This window comes from Crocodylus porosus, unplaced genomic scaffold, assembly GCF_001723895.1.
Source record: "Crocodylus porosus isolate Cpor-Errol unplaced genomic scaffold, CroPor_comp1, whole genome shotgun sequence".
NCBI classification, from domain to species: domain Eukaryota; kingdom Metazoa; phylum Chordata; order Crocodylia; family Crocodylidae; genus Crocodylus; species Crocodylus porosus.
In genome coordinates, this window is record NW_017728949.1 from 7,648,112 (window position 1) to 7,668,383 (window position 20,272).

At 40.7% G+C, this 20,272-nt stretch overlaps 1 protein-coding gene across 4 annotated transcripts in view; it reads left to right on the forward strand.

The window, feature by feature from the left end:
* The window catches only part of PIKFYVE (phosphoinositide kinase, FYVE-type zinc finger containing), a 98,837-nt gene extending 79,085 nt beyond the window's left edge, over positions 1–19,752 (forward strand). For 3 of the 4 annotated variants that reach the window (XM_019554191.1, XM_019554193.1, XM_019554194.1), the window contains 13 exons: positions 291–446; positions 1,114–1,234; positions 2,699–2,794; positions 3,662–3,745; positions 4,504–4,595; positions 5,491–5,655; positions 6,569–6,628; positions 7,565–7,741; positions 8,311–8,414; positions 8,659–8,787; positions 10,610–10,871; positions 14,573–14,647; positions 15,743–19,752. In XM_019554191.1, coding sequence (XP_019409736.1) covers positions 291–446; positions 1,114–1,234; positions 2,699–2,794; positions 3,662–3,745; positions 4,504–4,595; positions 5,491–5,655; positions 6,569–6,628; positions 7,565–7,741; positions 8,311–8,414; positions 8,659–8,787; positions 10,610–10,871; positions 14,573–14,647; positions 15,743–15,858 — 1,637 coding nt within the window. In that variant the 3' untranslated portion in view covers positions 15,859–19,752. The remainder of the gene's footprint in view (positions 1–290; positions 447–1,113; positions 1,235–2,698; positions 2,795–3,661; positions 3,746–4,503; positions 4,596–5,490; positions 5,656–6,568; positions 6,629–7,564; positions 7,742–8,310; positions 8,415–8,658; positions 8,788–10,609; positions 10,872–14,572; positions 14,648–15,742) is intronic. The other variant, XM_019554192.1, reaches the window with a different exon arrangement.
* The last annotated feature ends 520 nt before the right edge of the window (positions 19,753–20,272 follow it).

Below are 20,272 nucleotides of genomic sequence, written 5' to 3' on the forward strand. Positions count from 1 at the left end.
GGACACACACCTTCGGACCATAAGACGCACCCTCGTTTTCCCCCCACTTTTGGGGGGGAAAAAGTGCGTCTTATGGTCCGAAAAATACGGTATGTAGATTGCATTTTCACCTCTTACTGTTCACTTGCTTGGTGCTGGTTCTCCTTGCATCATTCTTTCACTTTCCAGGGTAACAATCTTATTGCATATGAGGAATTGTTACACACATGAACATAGGGTTCAGGAGCAAAGCATATATTGCAGTTTCTGATGACAACCTGAAATGCTGTTCTGTGCACTTGTACTTTCAGAAGATCGTTTCATGACTACCTTGTCAAGTCAGAGCTCCACAGGCTCCACCCATCTCCAGCTGCCTACTCCTCCTGAGGTTATGTCAGAGCAACTGACAGGGGGGTCCTCTTTTGTCAGTACGGTTCCTGAACAAGAACCTACCAGCGCCTCAGAAGGTACAATCCAATGACAGTCTGTTGTATGGCATATCACTTAGCAGCAGGCATATAAGGTTCATTTAGTGCATGATAGTCTGACTTTCTCTTGAAGCAAGGCATATTAACCATTTGGCCCAATTTCTATGAACTGTAGGTCTAGTTTGTTGGGCAAAGTGGTCACAGAAAATGGACCAAACATTTAAAATCATGTGAGCCTTGAATGACCTCAGATGGATACTTGTCTCCCCTCCTCCTCTTCCCTTTTTGCATTAAGCAAACTCTTTTGCGGCTGACAAGGAACCTATTGTGTTCTGTAAGAAGACCATCATAGCTAACCTATTGAAATCTGAAGTTACAGTTTGCATTTCTGCTGGTACTACAATGTACGTTACAGTATAAAAGGATACGTATATTCAACAGTGGCGGCAAGGGGATGGGCTATTTGAAATGGAAATAAGGTTAAAACAAGCTGGCAATAGAATCATGGATGTACCTTGAGACGGGTTGCTTGACCTCTGCTCTAATTTTCTGAAGTAAAATAGTAAAAAGATCTGTGAAGTTCTTTTGAGCTCCTCAAATAAAATTTGGTAAAATGAAGATCAATTGACTATACCCCAGACCTAGTTTTAAAGCTTTGGCTCTACTGGTGGATGTTTAATGACGCTGAATAACATCTTCTTTCCAGATGTGTTTGATGGACACTTGGTGGGGTCTACAGACAGCCAGGTGAAGGAGAAATCTACTATGAAAGCCATTTTAGCTAACTTGTTGCCTGGAAACAGCTACAATCCCATTCCATTCCCTTTGTAAGTAATACTGGGGCTACCACTGGGCACAAAAATGGTGCTATCTTTGCTGAAGCAGGCCAGGTTGCATCTGATAAGCTGTGGCTTTGGAAAGATGTGAACATGCTCTCTGTCAAGTGGAGAAATTTATGCGACAGTTTGGAGCTCCCTGTGTGTAAATCTAGTCTTATCGTACATGCTTACTTGTTCACCCAAGGTTTCAGTGACAAACTTAACAGGGAATGAAGGTTCCTTGGATGTATTTGCTCATTTGAGACTTTGCTAAATTCTGTCTTCTCAAATTGCTGAAAACTGCTTGAAGCCTCTGAACTAGACTTCAGCTGTCAGTGGCTCCTATTCGGTATCTAGCGTAGCACAGATTTGGCAACCCGAGGATAATGATGCCATTTCAACAGTATCTTCAGCTACCCAACATTAAACCTATAGATCATGCATCTTCTACCTAACTGCAGACAATTCCCATAGAAAATGGCTGCTTGTGTTCCATTAGGCCATCTCCACTTATCTTCTCTCTTTTTTTCTATAAACTCAAACCCCTCCCTCTTCAAAATCCTTTTTTGAAAATAATTCATATGTCTTGTGTGTGCTACTCTGTCTCTGTCTGTCAGAATTTTACCTGATGTAAAGATTACAGTAGCATGTCTATACTTTTTTCTCTTTTTTCCAGATGTCTATCAAGATTCATACCAATGTTGGCTAGATATAGGTCAGGTTCAGTAGCTGTTGCATATTCCCTGTGGCCTCTCAGCTAACCTGAAAATTAGGAGGCTTGAAAGTCTTTTGACTAATAAGTGTGCGTGTGTGTGGTGTGACCCATTTGGCTTGAGGCTAACACCCACAAGCCAATCTGTAGAACTTGGCTCTTTGAGTTCTGTTTTGCTTCCCCAGAGTAGTAATGGCATGTGTCAGCTGGGGGCTAATGTTGACCCTTTTTGGGCACAATTCAGAACCATGTCCTGAAGTCTAGGTATGAGCGGGAGAAAAAGAAAACCTTTGTAGACTCCCTCAAGCTTGATCAACATGTTAATTTGGGGACTGTATCACTCTTCCCTCTGTCATATGGGCCTAGATTTGGAATGCTAACCCTATCTAGCACATCTAATTTCAAGACCATCCAAGTAAAAGCACTTGGAAAATTTGCTTTCTAAACAGAAATTTATCTTGTAATTTAGAGCTGGTTCTTTGTAATAATATGCTTGCCTGAAGTGAACACAGCTTGCACTAACATTTGTTCTTAATTTTATTAGATTCCTAACAGTGTTCTGTAGTGTATACTATGTTGCCTACAGATAATAGGGAGAAAAGAAAACACTTTGGTTCCAGGTCTGACTTTCAGTTCCAAGTGACTTGTTTCTGGTTTGTATTTGCTGAAATTCATTACTGAACAAAAATGTAACCTCTTCTGTCTGCTGTCTTCAGAGACTTGCTGCAGTATGTAAACAGTCTTTTCTTTCTTTCATGCAGTGACCCAGATAAACACTACCTAATGTATGAACATGAACGTGTACCAATTGCAGTCTGTGAAAAGGAGCCCAGCTCCATTATAGCTTTTGCTCTCAGGTATTGAACTTTATTCTTTGTCCATTTGTTTATTTTTTCAACTCAAATGCCTGTAAGGTCCTCAGTAACTATGGGAGGCAGAGGGCATACAAGAGACTGTCATTGAGCTCCTATATGAGAATTCCCTCCAAAGCTGACATGACTTTTTCATATTTGGAAAAATGAGATGCTCGTGTATGTAGTTTTGATGGATAAAATGATTTCCAAACTTGCATCTAAATTGTACCACACAACAAGAATTGACAGTGAAACTATGTATAAAGATATTTCTGCAGCATCAAAACACTATTTTTCTAGGGTGCCTGCAGAACCTAGTAAAGCCCCCTTCCTTTCCCCTTCCCCCTGCTCCCCCGGCTCTTTAGCAGTGTTGCACTGGACATCTCTAGTTGCTGGTGGAGAGGTCTAGTGTCATAACATGATCTCTCTTCATCCCCACAGTTTAGTTATAGTAACTCTGGCCAATGTAAGAGGGTTCTTACCAGTAACCAGCTTTCCTGTTCCTCTAGTGCTGCATTTCTCAAGTGGTTGACTTGGTGAATACAATTTAAGGGAGCAAACTCATCTTTAGTGTTCCTTGTGCATTATCAGGCAGCAGGATTCTTGAAAGAAAGTTTCAGCTCTCTGACAACTTCCTTAGGATTGTGAGACTGTTAGACTTCATTTTAAAATAAGTCTGTGCTTTTAAGTGATTATTTTACTTTGTTTTGTAACCTGGTGGGAGGTGGGGTGGGGAGGGCTTATGTGGAGGGTTAGCTGCAAGGTAGGTGGCCTTTCTCTACTAGGTGGTTTTTCTACTTTCTGTTGCCTCCTGAATTCAAGTGCAAAGACTAAGAGTTAGAATGTAAGCTATTGCTTCTTCCCTTTCAGTTGCAAGGAATATAGAAATGCCCTGGATGAGTTATCCAAAGCATCTCTGAAGAGCAGTACTGAAGAAGGACTTCAGTCAAACAGGTTACAGACTAATTCCTAAAAGGCATGGAAATGTTCTAGGCATAGCGAGATGGCCAGGGTAAAGTCTTCAAAATGTTTTCCCATATCCATATACCAAAGACTTTGTCTCCTGGCAATGTCTAGTGTCCCCATTTTCAATATGGCTATCTCTTGTCACTGCACCTTGAGGTAACAGAGGTACCTTGTGACTGGATGGCTTGTAGCCTGCCCTCTTAACCAGCCTGTCTGCCTAATTGTGCTTGCCAAGGGACAGCAGTAAGATTGTTTAAAATCTTGGGCTAAAACAGATGACTGGTTTAATCAAGGGCTGATTAGTCTGAGGTTTTAACTTTTGTCAAAACAAGCTGGAACAGTTGCTTTTTATAGAATCCCAAGTGAAGTCTTGTCTGTTTTAGCCTTGGAGAAGTGCAGTAGTCAGGCCCAAGCTGTTGCTAGAGAAGCCCAAGGTCCTGTTTAGGTAGCATTGGGTGCTTGGCTCTAACTAGAAAAGTTGTTGCTCTGAAGCCACTTGCTCTCTTCTTTAACTAGGGGAAGGGAGTAAGTGATTTTTTTGAAGGAAGGCTGGAAACCTAGAAGTGCATGAATATCTAGCTCTCCCCATGGCTTAATTCTTTCCTCCTCCTTTATTTACAGAACATAATAGTTTACCCTGACAAGCTTTATTCTTTTGTTTTTTCTGGATCACTTAAAGCTCTAGTTTGGCTATAAATAACTTTAAATCTGTTTTGTTTTGTTTCCCCCCCCCCCTCTTTTTTCAGTATGTCGGACAACAAGCCAAAGAACAGCAGTCCAGTCAGGTTACCAGAGATGAACGCAGGGCAGCCAAGCCGTACAGCAGAAGCAGAGCAGCGTAAGACTAGCTATTGTTTCTCTAAAACCCTGCCTGGCCCAGCTCTAGATTTACTTTTAAAGAAAATTTTACTTTACTTTATTTTCACCAAGACCTAGAGCTAACTTACAAGAGATGTAACAAACTGGATTTCCATTTCCAAGATCTACATCTTGGTCTTACTGACCTTTAGAACTTGGAGTCAATTAGGTGTCCGTTTCCTGCACTCTTTTGAAGGTTTCTTTTGTTAGTGGTTTTCCTTGTACTTTTTTTTTTTTTCCTCCTCTCTCCTGTCACCCCAAACACCACTCATCTTTTTTTAAGTAGCAGACTTAGATTCTGTACCCCATGACCAGTCTAGTCTTGTTTTGTTTTTACCTTAGCTCTTCTCAAACAGTAGTAGAGTCAGAGTAAATTAATATTTTTAAATATGGATAGCAGACTTACTAAAATGCCATGGACATTTCTACTTGGGAATATCTACAGGGTGGTTCTTTGAATCAGGAATATGTGCATGGTTGTTTCTTGTAGTTTGTTTATGCATGTGTCTTAAACTGACTGAATTAAGATTTTTTTTTTAACTTCTTGCACTGATACCATTGCAATGGGAATGATTTAAAGCAGAGGATTTCCATGGCATTAGATGTGCAGTTTCGCTAATAACTCCTGAAATATTTAAGGTGTAGTATCCTGAAACATTAGGCTAACTAAAATAGTAAGTTTAAATTGGTTCTGGCCTGATCCTAACATCCAATAGAATGATTTGATAGGTCTGTAATCATATTACTATTAATTATATTTCCAACAAGAGAAATAATTTGAGAATGTGTTTTGATTTCTGGTGTGCTTTATATGGCTGTAGAAAGAATGTTCTTAATTCTTTTTTTTCTCTCTTCTACTTTTATCTATATTTTAGCCAAAAAGGCTTCTGGAGTTCTGTCCTTTTTCCGTGGTACAGGAGGGAAGAGCCCTGACCTGTCTTCTCAGAAGAAAGAGACCTTGCGTGGTGCAGACAGTGCCTATTACCAAGTTGGGCAAATGGGCAAAGAGGGACCAGAGAATCAAGGAGCAGAGCCTCAAGGTGCATATCTGTTCTCCTTCCTAGCTAAATCTGCTGCATTCCCAAGGGTGCATCCTACTCTAAGCCCAAGCTCATGCCAGCTGGGTTTTTCAAGAGTCTAAGGGCTAGGGATACCATTTCCATTGAACCTAAAAGGGATTTGGTTTTCTCTTGCAATGTTACGTCTCCTGTAAATAGTAGATGGGGATTTATATAGCTTCAGAGCTCTACCAGTACAGTATATTCTGAAGTTGTATTTTTTTTTTTAATTCTTTAAATCAGGAAGAGTTAGTAATGAGCAAATGGGCTTTAGTCCAGTCTCTTGTCTTAACATCGTGGCATGCTGTGTTGCTTCAGTCCATGGATTACGGGGAAAGCAGAAAGGAGAAACATGTTTTATTTATAATATATAGAGCTGAGGCTGTGGGTTTTTTTTTTTTGTTTTGGTTGGTGGAGCTACTCCTTTTAATAAAGTTGCTCACGCAGACCAGTTGTGAATTCTGGTTTATAAAAGCTATTTTCTTAGACCAGCTATGCCATTGACTATTTCTGAGACACTAGTTTAACTAGTCTGTTTCATTTTCTTTTGGAGTTAAGAGTCTAACAAGATACACTAACAGTACATTTTCTTCAATACCTACAATATGTTGAGGATTTGGTACAGTGACCAGCTGTGGCTTTGTTTTCTGTAGTACACTGAAATGACAGCATGCAATTTATTTTTAAATATTGGAAACAAAGCTAATTCACTTCAACAAATGGCTTAGGAATTATTACTGTAACTTCATGTGATAACTGATCTTATTAGGGGAGTTTTTAGCTCTCCTGCTGCTAATATCTCATGTTTAATCAGAATTTAATGGACTTACTCATGTATTGCTCTTTTGGTTTTTGAAATGTATATGTTTGTCTGACATGCCCCTTTTCCTTGCAGATGAAGTGGATGGAGGCGATGCACAAAAGAAACAGCTAGTGAATCCCCATGTAGAACTTCGTAAGTAAAAAATCTTGAGGCTTTGAATTGGTTGCAGGCTGGCAATTGCTTCTTGACAAAGTGCAGAAGTAGCTTCCTGATAGAACTTAGAGTTGATGTCCTGCCATTTTCTAGCTTAAAATGAACACAACAGCATTCTTACCACAGGCCATGGGGAGAGGTTTATTACAGAAACACCCTACAAAGCCTAACTTATACTGGCACGTAAGAATGGAAAGCATAGTGCTTTAATGCAGTGGTCGTGTCCAGATGAGTGCAGCCGTGCCACACGTGGTGCTGCAGACCTATCTGTGGTGCCACATTGCACATTCAGGTGTTCCCTGTGCTGCAAGGTAGTGTGGGGGTGTTTTTTGACCTTGGGAAATCCTGAGGTAAAAAATGCGCGTGAAGATAAAGCAGGGCGGTGCACATGGGGGCAGCATGTGTTGCCCAAAACGAGCCTGGGCAGCTGGAGTCGCACTCCAGCTGCCAGCCAGACTCCAAGCAGCAGGATCTCTGTGGCTACAGCTTCTCCAGCCCCCAGGATCCCAGGGATGGCTGCTGGGGCCAGCACGGCTGCTGGCCTCAGCCTCTCCTACCCCACTAGGGGTAATCTGCTGTATACCAGGGGGTGCATGGCACAGGCATTCCCCAGGGGCAAATAACAAGCAGCAGCACAAGGTGTGCCACTGCTTTGTGTCCTCAGGGAACCAAACTTCCATGCTTGTATGGACACGGCCACTGTGAGCTAACTTTTGGGGATTTTGTTGAAGACTTCCTTTCCTTTTTTAAGCCCTACAAAGTATTGTGGTTGGTGGATGAGATGCTTTAGATTCAAATGTGGAGACTTCTTGTCAGTGGTCAAGAGGGATGTTAAAACTCCTGAAAGTGCTACTGATCAAATATCTGTCCTGGTAAATGAGCTTTGCATTCCTTAAATTTATCCTCTGTCTGCAGAATTTTCAGATGCTAATGCGAAGTTTTACTGTCGGATTTATTATGCTGGAGAGTTCCACAAGATGCGTGAAGTGATTCTTGGGAGCAGTGAGGAGGACTTTATCCGTTCCCTCTCTCACTCTGTGCCCTGGCAAGCTCGTGGAGGCAAGTCAGGAGCTGCATTCTATGTGACAGAAGGTGAGAGCAGATTTATTTCTTCCCTTTCCAGTGTTTAACTTTCTTGCTTTTTTTTGTGCAAGCAGAAGGGAGTGTTTTTATTCTCCTTCCCACCCCAGGCCCATGTACTTAATGTGGCACTTGAGTTGGTGGATAGCTTGAAAAATTCTAAGTGAAAAATGAGTAGTGGTTTCCATAACATGTGTTCTGACAATACACACAGTACGTGTTTTTGATCTACATTGAGCAGTTTTGTCACAGGAAGGTGATTGCTCATGTAGTTCTCATTTTCTGTGGGAGAGTAAGACTTCAGAGAGTGCTGATGCTGCCTCATAACCCAGAGAAAATTCTCATTACTTAACAGTCACTTTTAAAATAATGCCTACAAATGAGCTATGATTTGCCTAATTAAAATTTTATGAATACCAGAAAATTCTGATGCCTAAAATAAAAACCTCTAAATGCAAGGATTAAGAGAAAATGAAAACTGGTGTGGTTTTTTGTTGTTGCATGTTAAGCTTGTGAAAGACTTTTATAGTTAATATTTTGTATTCTACTCATGTAATTTTTTTTACCTTTAATCTTAACAGATGATAGATTCATTTTGAAACAGATGCCTCGTTTGGAGGTCCAGTCTTTCCTAGATTTTGCCCCACATTACTTCACCTACATCATTAATGCTGTTCAGCAGAAGGTAGGACTAGAAAATCTTACAAATTGTGTTCTCACGTTACCTTTTTTCATACCGGTAGCTTTCAAAATGAAGGGGATGAACAGATAAGATATAGTGAAGAGTAGTGCCCATAACTGATGGAAAGAATGAATTTTAAATTTCACCTGGACTACTTTTAATATATTTGATTTAAAAGAAAAGAAAACTGCACAGAGATAGGAGTTTAGCAATTTAGTATTGCTACTATCTGTATTTTCTTGAACAGAAGCCAACAGCACTGGCCAAAATCCTTGGAGTGTATAGGATTGGATATAAGAATTCTCAAAACAACACTGAGAAGAAACTGGATTTGCTTGTCATGGAAAACCTATTCTATGGCAGAAAAATGGCTCAGGTGAGGAATAAATATACAATGCGACTCTGCTCCTGCTGTGTAGTTTTTCTGAACTGTTGTCATGACCTGTTCTACTGTTGCTCACTGCTGAAATAACTTGACCCTGGCGCGAGTGGGGGGAGACTTAGTGATCCAGGGTAGAGCTCTTTAGCCATTATGGCTGTAGTGAAGACTGCCTTTTTAAATCAGAAATCTTATTATGTCCCCATTACTAGCAAACAGGTGGCTCTGCCTGAAGCACCAGGTTTATTCTGACAGCTCAGTTTTGGCCAGTTAGGAGATAGTTGGCCAAAACAACACTTCTTTCTTTCTTTTTGTCCAAGGAGTTCAAAGGCAGACACTATAGCTATACATACTTTCAGATGATCTAGGAGACTTCTTCCATAAATTTTCTCTCCTAGTCTAGAGATGCCAGAAAAAACATTTGAATGCTGAGCCCCTGAAGAACTGAGAGCTTGCAGTGCTGATGCTGCACAGCCAGGAGGTCCCTCTGCACACACCTCAGCATGCCTTGCAGGCTCTCTGCCTGCCTGAAGATAGAATGGCAGCAGTGCATAGGGCAGCCCTGATTACCTGCCCCAGATTGTTCAGGGTCATCCTGTCTCCCTGCAGCATAATGTGGGAATTTATGAAGGGGCGTGCTGTCTACTATTGCTCCAAAGCAGGGAGCACTCCAGTGAGTGACAGGTTCCAGGGAGCAGAGGGTAAGCAAAGCATGCTGGGAGGAGGGACTGCTGTTCTTTCAGAAAAGAACATGTACAGTTCTCAGGAGAGACTCCCAGGAGTGATTTAACCCTGGTTGTTCCTAGGTTGTTTTTCTCCTGGAGCAGCCTTTTTTTTGCCCCAGGGGAAAAAAAATTATGATCACCTGTACATGTATGGTTTCTCCTAGGAAGAGTTGCTGTTTTCCAAGGAGAAACTGAATGTCTGTACATGGCCATTAATTTACTTGTATCAAATTGTAATTGTTGTCATGCACGTATGATCATCTTGTTCTAATGGAGCTTTTAAGCTGTGAAACTTGACCTAAAACTCTTACTAGATTAGGTAAGGGCTGTAATTTTCTAGAAGCTGAAGGGCAAAGGCTGTAGGCCTTTTAAACAGATTGTATTGCTTATCTTCTGTCTTTCTGCAAACATGGTAACAACTGGATGCAATTTTGCAGTTAATATTTTGCTCTGAAATGCTGCATAGGAACTGGCAAAACTAATTGCTAGTAATGATTACCCAAGAATATGAACCACTTTGGCAGATGGGTTTTCATCATTACCACTGTAATTACTCTTGATGACAAAAGAAACCCTTTTTGATCTTTTTAAGGTGTAGTAGAGGGATATTGAATTGGTTTGGTTTCGCTGACTGCCTTCTACTGAGTTAAAGAAACCTTGTTTTTTAAAATGGCTTTGTGGATTTATTACCCCAGTGCCAAAGTTTGGTTGTAGTGGAGAATTTTCAAGCTTTTCATAACAAGCTTGGAAGATGTTCAAACACTGACACCATGGTCTGCTTCCTTCTCCATTGTACAAAACACAGTAACAGCACTAGCTTTCTTCATATTCAGCAGTTTAAAGGTAACCTGAGTGCATTTTCCTTCTAAGAGTCAAAATGCACATCAAAATAGCTCACTTAAAAGCTACAAATGGATGAGTAGTAGACTCACGTGTATATATTTGGTCTGCTGGCTAGTTATTGGTCAGTGTTTTAGATGGGTATTTGTTCCATGTTCACAAGTCTTGGATATGCTGGAATCTTTAACATTGTGGAGGGATGTAAAACAGACTTAGTTCTCATGGAACACAGTGTTACTGTTCTCTGCTGCCAGGTGTTTGACCTGAAGGGCTCCCTCCGGAATAGAAATGTGAAAACCGACACTGGGAAGGAAAGCTGCGATGTTGTCCTTTTGGATGAAAACCTCCTGAAGATGGTACGGGACAACCCGCTGTACATCCGATCCCATTGCAAAGCTGTTCTGAGAGCTTCCATCCACAGTGATTCTCACTTTCTTTCCAGTCATCTTATTATTGACTATTCTTTGCTGGTGGGTCGTGATGACACCACCAATGAGCTGGTGGTTGGGATCATTGGTATGTAACCTTTTATTCTTGCTCACTTTTTTTAAAGTCTAAATTATTTTACTAATTTATGCATTTATACCACTGTTATTAGCCAGAGTTTGGGTGCGTCTTCTGCTGCTTTGAGCCAGGCTTTGGTGTATATGCTGTAACTTCACTGTGTTTTCCTGCGTAGACAGACATGGTTGTGAGACTTCTGTCTCCTGGTTTGAGTCTGTGGGCCCCATTCATATGTTCACTGGACCTCGCTTCCCCCAAAAATCAGCAGGCTCGGTTTGTAGAGGCTTTCAGCACTGTCATAGAATCATAGATAAATAGGGCTGGAAGAAGATCTTGGAAGTCATTTAGTCCAACCACTGTAGTCTGATTCCCACATACTGTGGTGGTCAGAAATGGAGGGAAGCTTCTAGACTGCTTGTTGGCTCATGAGCTACTGTCCGCTTGCTTAATGCGGTGTGGCAGTCCTTTATGCAGACACTCAGAGGAGAATGAAGAGGGGTCTTGTCTTGTAGTGTGGGTGGGAGTGTCCACAAGGCTTGGGAAACGCCTCTGTGTTTGGTCTGAGGGACAGGGAGCAGGAAGTTTGGGCGGGTTACAAGCAGCATCCCGCTGTTGGGGGGAAAAAGTTGTCGACTTGTGTTCTAGTCTGCTGCAAGCTGCAGAATTTTACCTAGGGATTTCTGCTTCAAATTCAGGAATGGAAAGGTAGAAGTCGAGACTAATTTTAGGGCAGCTGGTTTTGAATAAGACTTCAAGAAAATCTAAACTGTTTATTGTTAAATTACTTTGATTAGAAACCCCTGGGGGGGGGGTTGTTGTGTTTAGATGGGGGGGACATTTTAAGTAATAGAGATGCTTCTAGATACTCTACCAGGCCTGGAACTCCAAAGGATGTTTCTAGACTGTTATGCTGATTGTTACACTAATGGTGGGTGGGGAGCTGGATCAGTGAGACCATTCCAGTTGCAACTTGAAAGTTTTTACTGGAATATGCAAAGCAAAGACTTATTTGCATCAGTGAAGTCAATGCTTACATGGTCTTGGATTTAGGGAAGAAAGAGGTCTGCTAGCCAGGCTTTTCTGTTCCCCTGGGGACTTGAGCTGGTTCATTGAGCTTTGGAGAAGTCTGCATTTTTTTAGCCTCTGCCCAAAATAATATATAATTGGTGTTTTTCATATTCTAATAAATGGTCTCTGATTTGGTTTTTTATTTAATTTTTTTGTTTGTTTCACTAAGCCAGGTCTTTTGTGGGATTGGAAGGCTTGGGAAAGTAAAAGTGGGGGGGGTGCTGCTTTTATCCCCTTTCCTCCCACAGAATATTATTTAACGCTGACCTGTTACTTTTTTGTACAATTGTGCTTAAGCTTGATTTTTTTTTTTTTCTCTGACAAAGCTGCTTTTTTTTCCTATAAATCACCTTTAGCCTTTTAATAAAAATACATCTCTTCAGCAAAATAGCATTTAATGCATTTGGTCGCACACTACTTCTAGTATTGTAGGAAAATCATAATATAATGTATTGCTGAATTATGTTTTGTTAGACATGTCACTGATATTTGCTGGCTAAACTCATTGTGTTCTACATGAGCCATTTACTGCAGAGCTGCCTGATTTACCTCTGCAGTACACGTCTCACCTCCTACATGTGCAGTGCTGTTAGGCAGGAGTAAACTAATCCACTCCATAGCAGGATAGTAAGTACTCTCCTGCTGTGGGGTTTTTATACTCTGCAGCTGGAGCCCCGTGCCAGCTGGGGCTGTTCTGACAGCTCAGTGTGCTGTGGTCCTGGGCACACATGGAAACAGCATACCTGGGAGCAATAAATTCTGATGCGATAAGCACCAGAGAGTATTGCTTTGCATTAATTGCAGGTGTAAATGTGCCCTTTGCTTCAGAGGCTAAGCTGAGACATGGAGGCACAGCTTCAACTGGGGTTTCCCTTATTTAATTCCTAGCTCCATCTTAACTAGTGTTGTGACTTCCAGCTCTCATTTAAGTTCCAAGTTAAAACATCCCTAGGCAAAATCATCAGCCTAAAATTTCCAGTGTACTATAGCTGTAGTAGTGCTCGGGCTTTTAGAATTGGTTGTTCTGTGTTGTGTTGTGTTTTGTTTTGTTCAACATAGTTAACTAAGTCTCAGTTTAGTAGAGACTGGTGTCTTCCATGTTTGGATGATTAAGACCTGCCTAAGTATCTGATTTGCACGATATTAAAACATGTTTGAAGGAAATTAAAACTACAGGTCCCAAAAACTTGCAGATGAGCATTGTTTTACAAAACCATGACTTTAATACTAAGCATGTTCCCTAGTGTTATCTACAATAGGTGGAGAGCGGTAACTTACTTACTTTAGGCATTGAGCTGTATTTCAGTCACTGCTTCACACTTGTTCCCAATTTCATGTAGATGCTTGTTACAATAGGTAACTGCTGACAAGGCTTAATGGGTTACTAGTGAGTCTGAACACTCTCTGCTAATATGTACTGCACCAGTACTAAAAGGAAAAAATCCTGTCTACATCAAGTGGATGATGTTTCCTTTTAAATGATATCCTGATAATCTGTAAGGTATTCATAAAACAGCCTGGGAGCTAAAAACTTGGATGCATCAAAGGAATATTTGAATATGGGATGTCAAAGTTTCTGGATAGTTCAACCCTAAAATTTTAAAGCACTAAACTGTTTTAAAAAATTAGAATTATGAAGGACCATGAAATGAACTCGTCAAGACCATGTGAGAGTTCACCTCTTCCTGAAGTATTCAGTTAGTGTATTGACCAAAAATGCTTGTTCTGTGACCAACCACTAAATATTTAAGAGATTCTTATTTCCAGTGAATATTGAGGTGCAAGGTAGACAATTTTGTAGTCAACAGATATGATTGAGAGTAACTTAATGCAAACAGCTGAGGTGTAGGCTGCATGCACTTGAAGGTACACATTTCTAGAATTTAAACTTTTGAATATAAAGCTATAATTACAATAAGTGTTAAGGTGGGGACTGATGGACGCACTAGTCCTAATGCCAATGTGAGGTATTGGGTAAAAGGACCATTTAAGAGCAATGGAATTAGTTAACTTATAACAACAAGATGTGGGGTGTCAAAGTGACACTGTTGGCTTTGCTCATATGCCAAATTGATTTGGGAATAAACCCATTGCTCTTCTGCATGGAATTCTCCCATTCCTCCTGTTCAGGGTTATCCCTGGTGTTCTCGACCCTTATTTTCATGGAGTCCAACTGAAAGGTACCCCTAGATAAAGCAGCATTAGCTGCTGTTTAAAGATGAGGCATGTGCAGACACTTAAATAGTCCTATTAGAGGGGAATACTAGGTAAAAATCCCTGGATTTCTAGATCTGATGATACTACTAATCATTCATGACTTGCCTGTAGGAGCAAGGCGAGGTCCACAGCTAAGGTTGGGATTGGTTGGATGAATGGCTACAACCAGGTTCTTAGAACGCCTTACTTTTTAAGTGACTCACAGTAGGAGCTCAGCAGTACTTTTTATAAGCATAAGAACAGTTGGTATGTTCTCACTGGGCTCACCTGCACTCTCCATGCAGTATGACAGCTTGAGAAGAACATGAAACTGTTAGCAGATGCTTGAACTGGTATCACTGCTATGCAACAACTGGAACTTATTTCTTTTTAGCCAAAACTGTTTAGAATAGAGTTCATGGCATATTTTTCTTTATCCTGTTTAACAGATTACATTCGTACCTTTACCTGGGACAAAAAGCTTGAAATGGTGGTGAAGTCAACAGGCATCTTAGGAGGACAAGGTGAGTCTGAGACACAGTGAAATACTTCTCTTTTTTTTAGTTGCTGTTAAGTCTACTCCTTGATAGCACAACTGTTAACAGATTTTTGGGCAAGACTGTTCCCCCTACCTCACAAAGGAGTACAGATTTATGTAACAGTCCTTTTTTTCCCTCCCCTCATCCCCATTCTCAAGCTTGTGCAGAGCAAGCCCTACATTTTATAATCCAGAACTTTAGTCTCAGCCTGCGTATTGGGTTTCTCTCTCCTATTATGCTGTCTTCCAAAGAGTTGGGGAGTTCTTTCTGCAGTTCTCCATTGAGGCACATGAGCTACCTTCATTCAGAGATTGCCTAAGTACTGTGTTTAGCTTGGCTGTATGTAGCTGTGTTTTAGTGTGGTGTTTTACCTGGGCCAGTTGAAAAGGTAGGTCTAAGTAGTTCTGATAGCACTGTGCTGATGTGAGTAGACACTCTTCAGTACCTCTGGCAAGTTTGAATGTCTTTGCTGCACTGTGCCTCTAACATGTCCTTAATACCTCTGCGAAGCAATCCAATGCTATACAGGCATTTCTCAAAAATAGATTCATGTGCAGTTTGGAGGGGGGCAGGGAGAGAATGTGTTTTCTATGATTTTTTTTTTCTGCCCAAAAGATCTGATACCTCAGCATAGTATCAAGTGCTTGTGACTATTTTCCCATAGCAAGGGAATTCTTTCCACGCTGAGGTTCTTAGTTGGCAAACTGTCAGGGGTTTTTCACAACCAAGTCCTTAAGCTTGTTTTTAAAAAAAAAAAAAACCCCAAAAAAACACCCTGGGGAACTATCCTAATGGACTGGCTGCTGTAGAACTCAAAGCACTGCTGACAGCGGAAGCAATAGGATGGTTTTTTATGGCTGGCTATTAAATAGCCAGTTCTGCCACAGACAGCCCATATGATTTTGGACAAGCCACTTCACCTCTCATCTCTGAAATGGAGCTAATATTTTCTTTGTGGACAGTGTTCCACATTCTGGAGCTCCAATCGCACTTGGAGTCGCTGAGCACAAATCTGTTGTAAACCAGAATATTTTCTTTTCCCTTTGATCAATGTCTAACTATTGGTTTTCAAACATTTAGGTAAAATGCCAACTGTGGTCTCTCCAGAATTGTACCGTACCCGGTTTTGTGAAGCAATGGACAAGTATTTCCTGATGGTTCCAGATCATTGGACAGCACTTGGTCTGAACTGCTGAGCTGAAGTGCACAAATTGGCTTGGGCTGGAGTGCATTTTCTTATGGAAGAGGACAAAGGTGCCGTGGACTCTACTTTCCTTTTCAGTCTACCCAGTAGTGGGCACTGGGATCTCAAACTAGCTGCACACATCCGAAGTATAAAATCTGTTTTATCTGCACTTTAAACTCTGACATGGGAGGATTAACAGATGAGGCCAGCAGGTGAAATTTGGTCTTATCAAGGTAGCTGAGCTGGAATGTGCTATTTGAGGGCATTGAGAATAAGATTTTTCTCAGCTATAGGAAAGATGGCATCTAATACGGTACTGTACCCTGTCCCTATAACAGAGCACTGAAACTAGATGCTGTCTTGTTTATGTTGGTATCATTTTGTATAGAAGTAGGTGAGCTCTGCAAGTCTTGCACTCCTTGTACAGTGGATAATATGAACTTTTTGCATTTCTAGAGTGGGTATATAAGTTTATCAGTGTCTTGTGTGATATTTCAGGGGATATAGCAGGCTTTGAAATAAGTACCCTATTCGTGTTAGAGCTAAGTCAACCCATAGCAAAGTTCATAACCACTGCAGTGGCCTGAAGCTGCCTTTATAAGAGTTGAAGTGGATTATTTGTTCTGTTATGTCCTTTACAGGCTTAGTTAACAGGTATCTGTAAACAATGTGTTTTAATTGGGTATGCGTAACACATTCAGTTAGATCATTGCATCTTTGTTTTTATACAATTAAGTGCATTTTTCTGCAGTTAAACTTATCCTCAAGGTCTTAATTTAGGCCTTTGGCAAACTTCCATTAAAATGGAGTGCTGTATGTTTCAGAACAGTGCAGCCCTCCTCCTCCTCCCCCCCATCCCCCGAAAACTTGCACAGTGACAGAAGCCAGGAACTTTTTAAAGGCCTGTGAGCAGATTAACGTAACTACAAATCTATTTCTTCAAGTTGCGACTCTGTGGGTACAAGATTGATTAGGTTTTTCTTAGAACAAGAGGCACTAGGCTGTCTGTCCAGCATAAATTCATATGCCTTAAACTGATCGCTTCCTCTGCAATTGAAATGAATCTTCTGGGGGTGCTGATACCAATCAGTTGATTTCATTCTACAGAATTTGAATACGGCGTCCCCTTGCTGGTAGAGTGTTGCCAGCAAAAGAGTGCTCTTATGTTCAAAACATGATGGAAACAGACATTTGACTGCACCAATATATAATACAAACAGTCTTGGTAAAACAAAAACAAACAAACACTTTTCAACAGTATTGGATCATCTTTTGCTCTAAGTAAGAAAAATAGATTTTTTTTGTGCAAGATGTGTAGGTATCTGACACTCCAACTCCTCCCCCTACCCATTTTTTATTACTTTTTTAATATTTGTAGATGTGTTGAATTTACTTATTTTAGCTTGAGTGTAATAAAGGCCAGTAAAAAAAATAAGGATTTTATATCTAGCTAAGATGACTAAAACATCACTGTCCTCATATCTCTAATTTATGGGACAAAAGCAGTAGCTAAAATTTGAGCATGGCATCTGGAGCAAAAGTATTCAGGACCATTACCTACTATAAGCTTTTGCCAGGAAAGTTGGCTTACCTGTGGTATCTGCTTATGTTATACGTCTTGTTTTTTCTATGACCAACACTTCCATCCACAGTTAATAGTGGTTACTAATGCTAAGTATGGTGCTTAGAAGGTGGGGAAAGGAACTAAACCCCCCACCCCAAAAAAACAAAAACTTCAGAGGAGTGACTTGATCCAGGATGTTTTAAAATAACAAATGTAGCTTAACGCTGAGCTTTTCATGAAGCAGCTACAGCAGAGTTTGTCCTATGAAATGCATTACAATCTAATTTGAAGTCTTGTAGGAAGGAGCAGGGTCTCTAAACTAGAATTTGCCAGCTTAATGGGGTTTTTTTGCACAGCATGATATTCTCTGGGTCAGCTAATCTTGGCATTAGACTGCAGTTGCAGTATGCTCCAAGGGCAGCCAAACTGCCCACTTCCTTATAACAACCCCAAAGGTTGTCAGTCAAGCACCTTGTCTTATCTCTACTGCTTTAAGTAATCCCCAGGAAAACCTGAATCTACACTGGATTTACAAGGGGGGAGGAGGGGTGATCTTTTGTGCTTGATTCTACAGTTTTTAAGTGTACTGTGCAAAAAATCAAATGACTTGCCAGTATCCTGGAATGGATGCTTGTAGCTAAGATTCCAGCCAGCTTGCAGCTCAAACATATTTTCGTGCTATGTATTCTGTCTCTAACCTTCAGCCTGGGATCCTTGTTGAGCCTTGTTCCCAGCAGAAAAATCCTACATGGCTGCTGCTTCCTGTGTGCCCAGACCTATCGCGGAAGCTTACAAAGATAACTGCCTTTCATTTCATTCTTCACTTTCCTGTGCAAAGTGAACGTACATACTTTAGCCCACTAACAACGAAGCTGACCGCAAGTGACTTTCTCTGTCATATTTTTAAGTAAATAACAGATAGCACTTTACCAGGTTCAAGTTTTAAGCTTCTGTGCTTGTCTATAGTACCTAGACTCCCCAGGCTCTTTTATTAAATTCAAAGAATAGTTGTTCAGTATACAGTTGGGAGGGGAGGAGGAATCTTCTCCCGAGTTCCCATTTTGGAGCTATAGATAGCTATTACAGTGTGACAGCACATTAGGAGTTGGTCATATCCAGCGTAGGGTCCATAGATGGTCCTTTGGAACCGCAGAAAAAGATGCGAATATAGAACTGTTCTTTTTTTTTTTAAAGTCTGCTTGGTCTAGCTGACAGTAATACTTCTCAATTTTGGAGCCCAGTTCTCATGGGTACCTGATTGGAGTCAGTGAAGTTGATGCCACTTTTCACTGGATTAAGCTGCTACCCTTCCCTTCCCCTCCCTCCTCTCCAAACTAGTGATGGCACACAGGTAGGAAATTATTTCTTTTGTCCTGGTGTGAGTGTGATAGTGTTGGCCTTGGAGAATAAAGCAGTTAAATATGAACTATGATAGCTAAGTGCTTGACGTTGCACTATATGTATGTATAATTTTCAGTTGTGTGGTCTTTCATTAGGGGTTCTCTCAAACTCTGCATCAGTAAATTGTGTTCAAATCATGGCAATTGAATTGGCAGCTCGTGCTCCCACTAGAATAAGAGCTGTCCTCACATTTTGCCTGCTACACAGTTCACTTTCTTCAAAGGAAAGCAACAAGTAGTATTTCTTGTGTATACAGAAGATCATGTGCTTACAACCTGAAAACTCTAACATGACCGAAACTGGGTCTGCAGAAGGATGTTCAACTGCAGCTGAACTAGGGCAGTATCCTTGAAATGTTAACCTAGAAAATTAGAACTCCTACAGTATTCAGACTATTCAGTGCAATGGTTTATTTTCGTTAACACGGGTTTAATGTATGTACGTATGTATGTAGAATAAACAATCTGAACTGCGTTCTTCAGGCAGCACTTCCTCAGTGCTGTTTTATCTGTTTTTGTACGAAGTGAAGGAGTTCTGACAAATATTTTAATGTTGTCTAAGTCAGTGCCGACTCATTCTCTTGTGGTATTGATACCATAGCACAACTTTTTGCTTGGGGCTGGATTCTGTTACCCCTTCATGCAGAGAATCTTACTGTGCAAGTGACTCCACTGGTCATGTATGGAAACTACTTGCACTTTAAGGTTCTCTTGAATGAGGATGGGGGAAAAACAGAATTAATCCCTTAGCTGCAGGAGACCAGACTAACCACATTCAAAATACTTAATGTATCATAATGTACATATTTCTAATATTCTTTTGGTTCAGTTGTATTTTATATGATTGACATGCTAAACTATTTAAGAGTAACTGCTCTGAGTACTTTGAACACTGAATTGTATTGTATATAGACAGCAATCCCAATAAAGTAATTAAACTAGCTGGTATTCATTTCTTTCTTTAATGCCTTGGGGTGACTGCATGCTGGTGGTAATTGAGTTACAGCTGACTAAGTGAAATTTTGCTTTACTTTGGTAACAGACCAACCATGTCGTTGTGCTTTGTACTGTTTGGGCAGAATGGCCCACAAGCCATCTCTTTGCATACCCATAGATAAATTGATACCTAATCTGAGAGTGGCAAGATAATATTCAAGTAGTCTAACTTTGAGGGAGCACAGTGGATCCCCCTCTAAATTTTAAAGTAAGACTGAGGTAAGTAGTGATACAAAGGTGAGCAGTAAGACCAAGTAATTCTTATGGAATAAATGGACTTGACAGTGCAGGTCCTAATGTGGTACTATATCAAGCAACTGGGACTAGGAATAAACTAGAAACCTTCCTAATTTTGGATGAGTATCTGTCTACATCAGCAACGCAGAACATCCAGTCTCCAAAGGTATTCTCAGGGGTGGAAGTTGCAGGGCTTAATGGATTTGACTACTTTGTTTGTTTGTTTT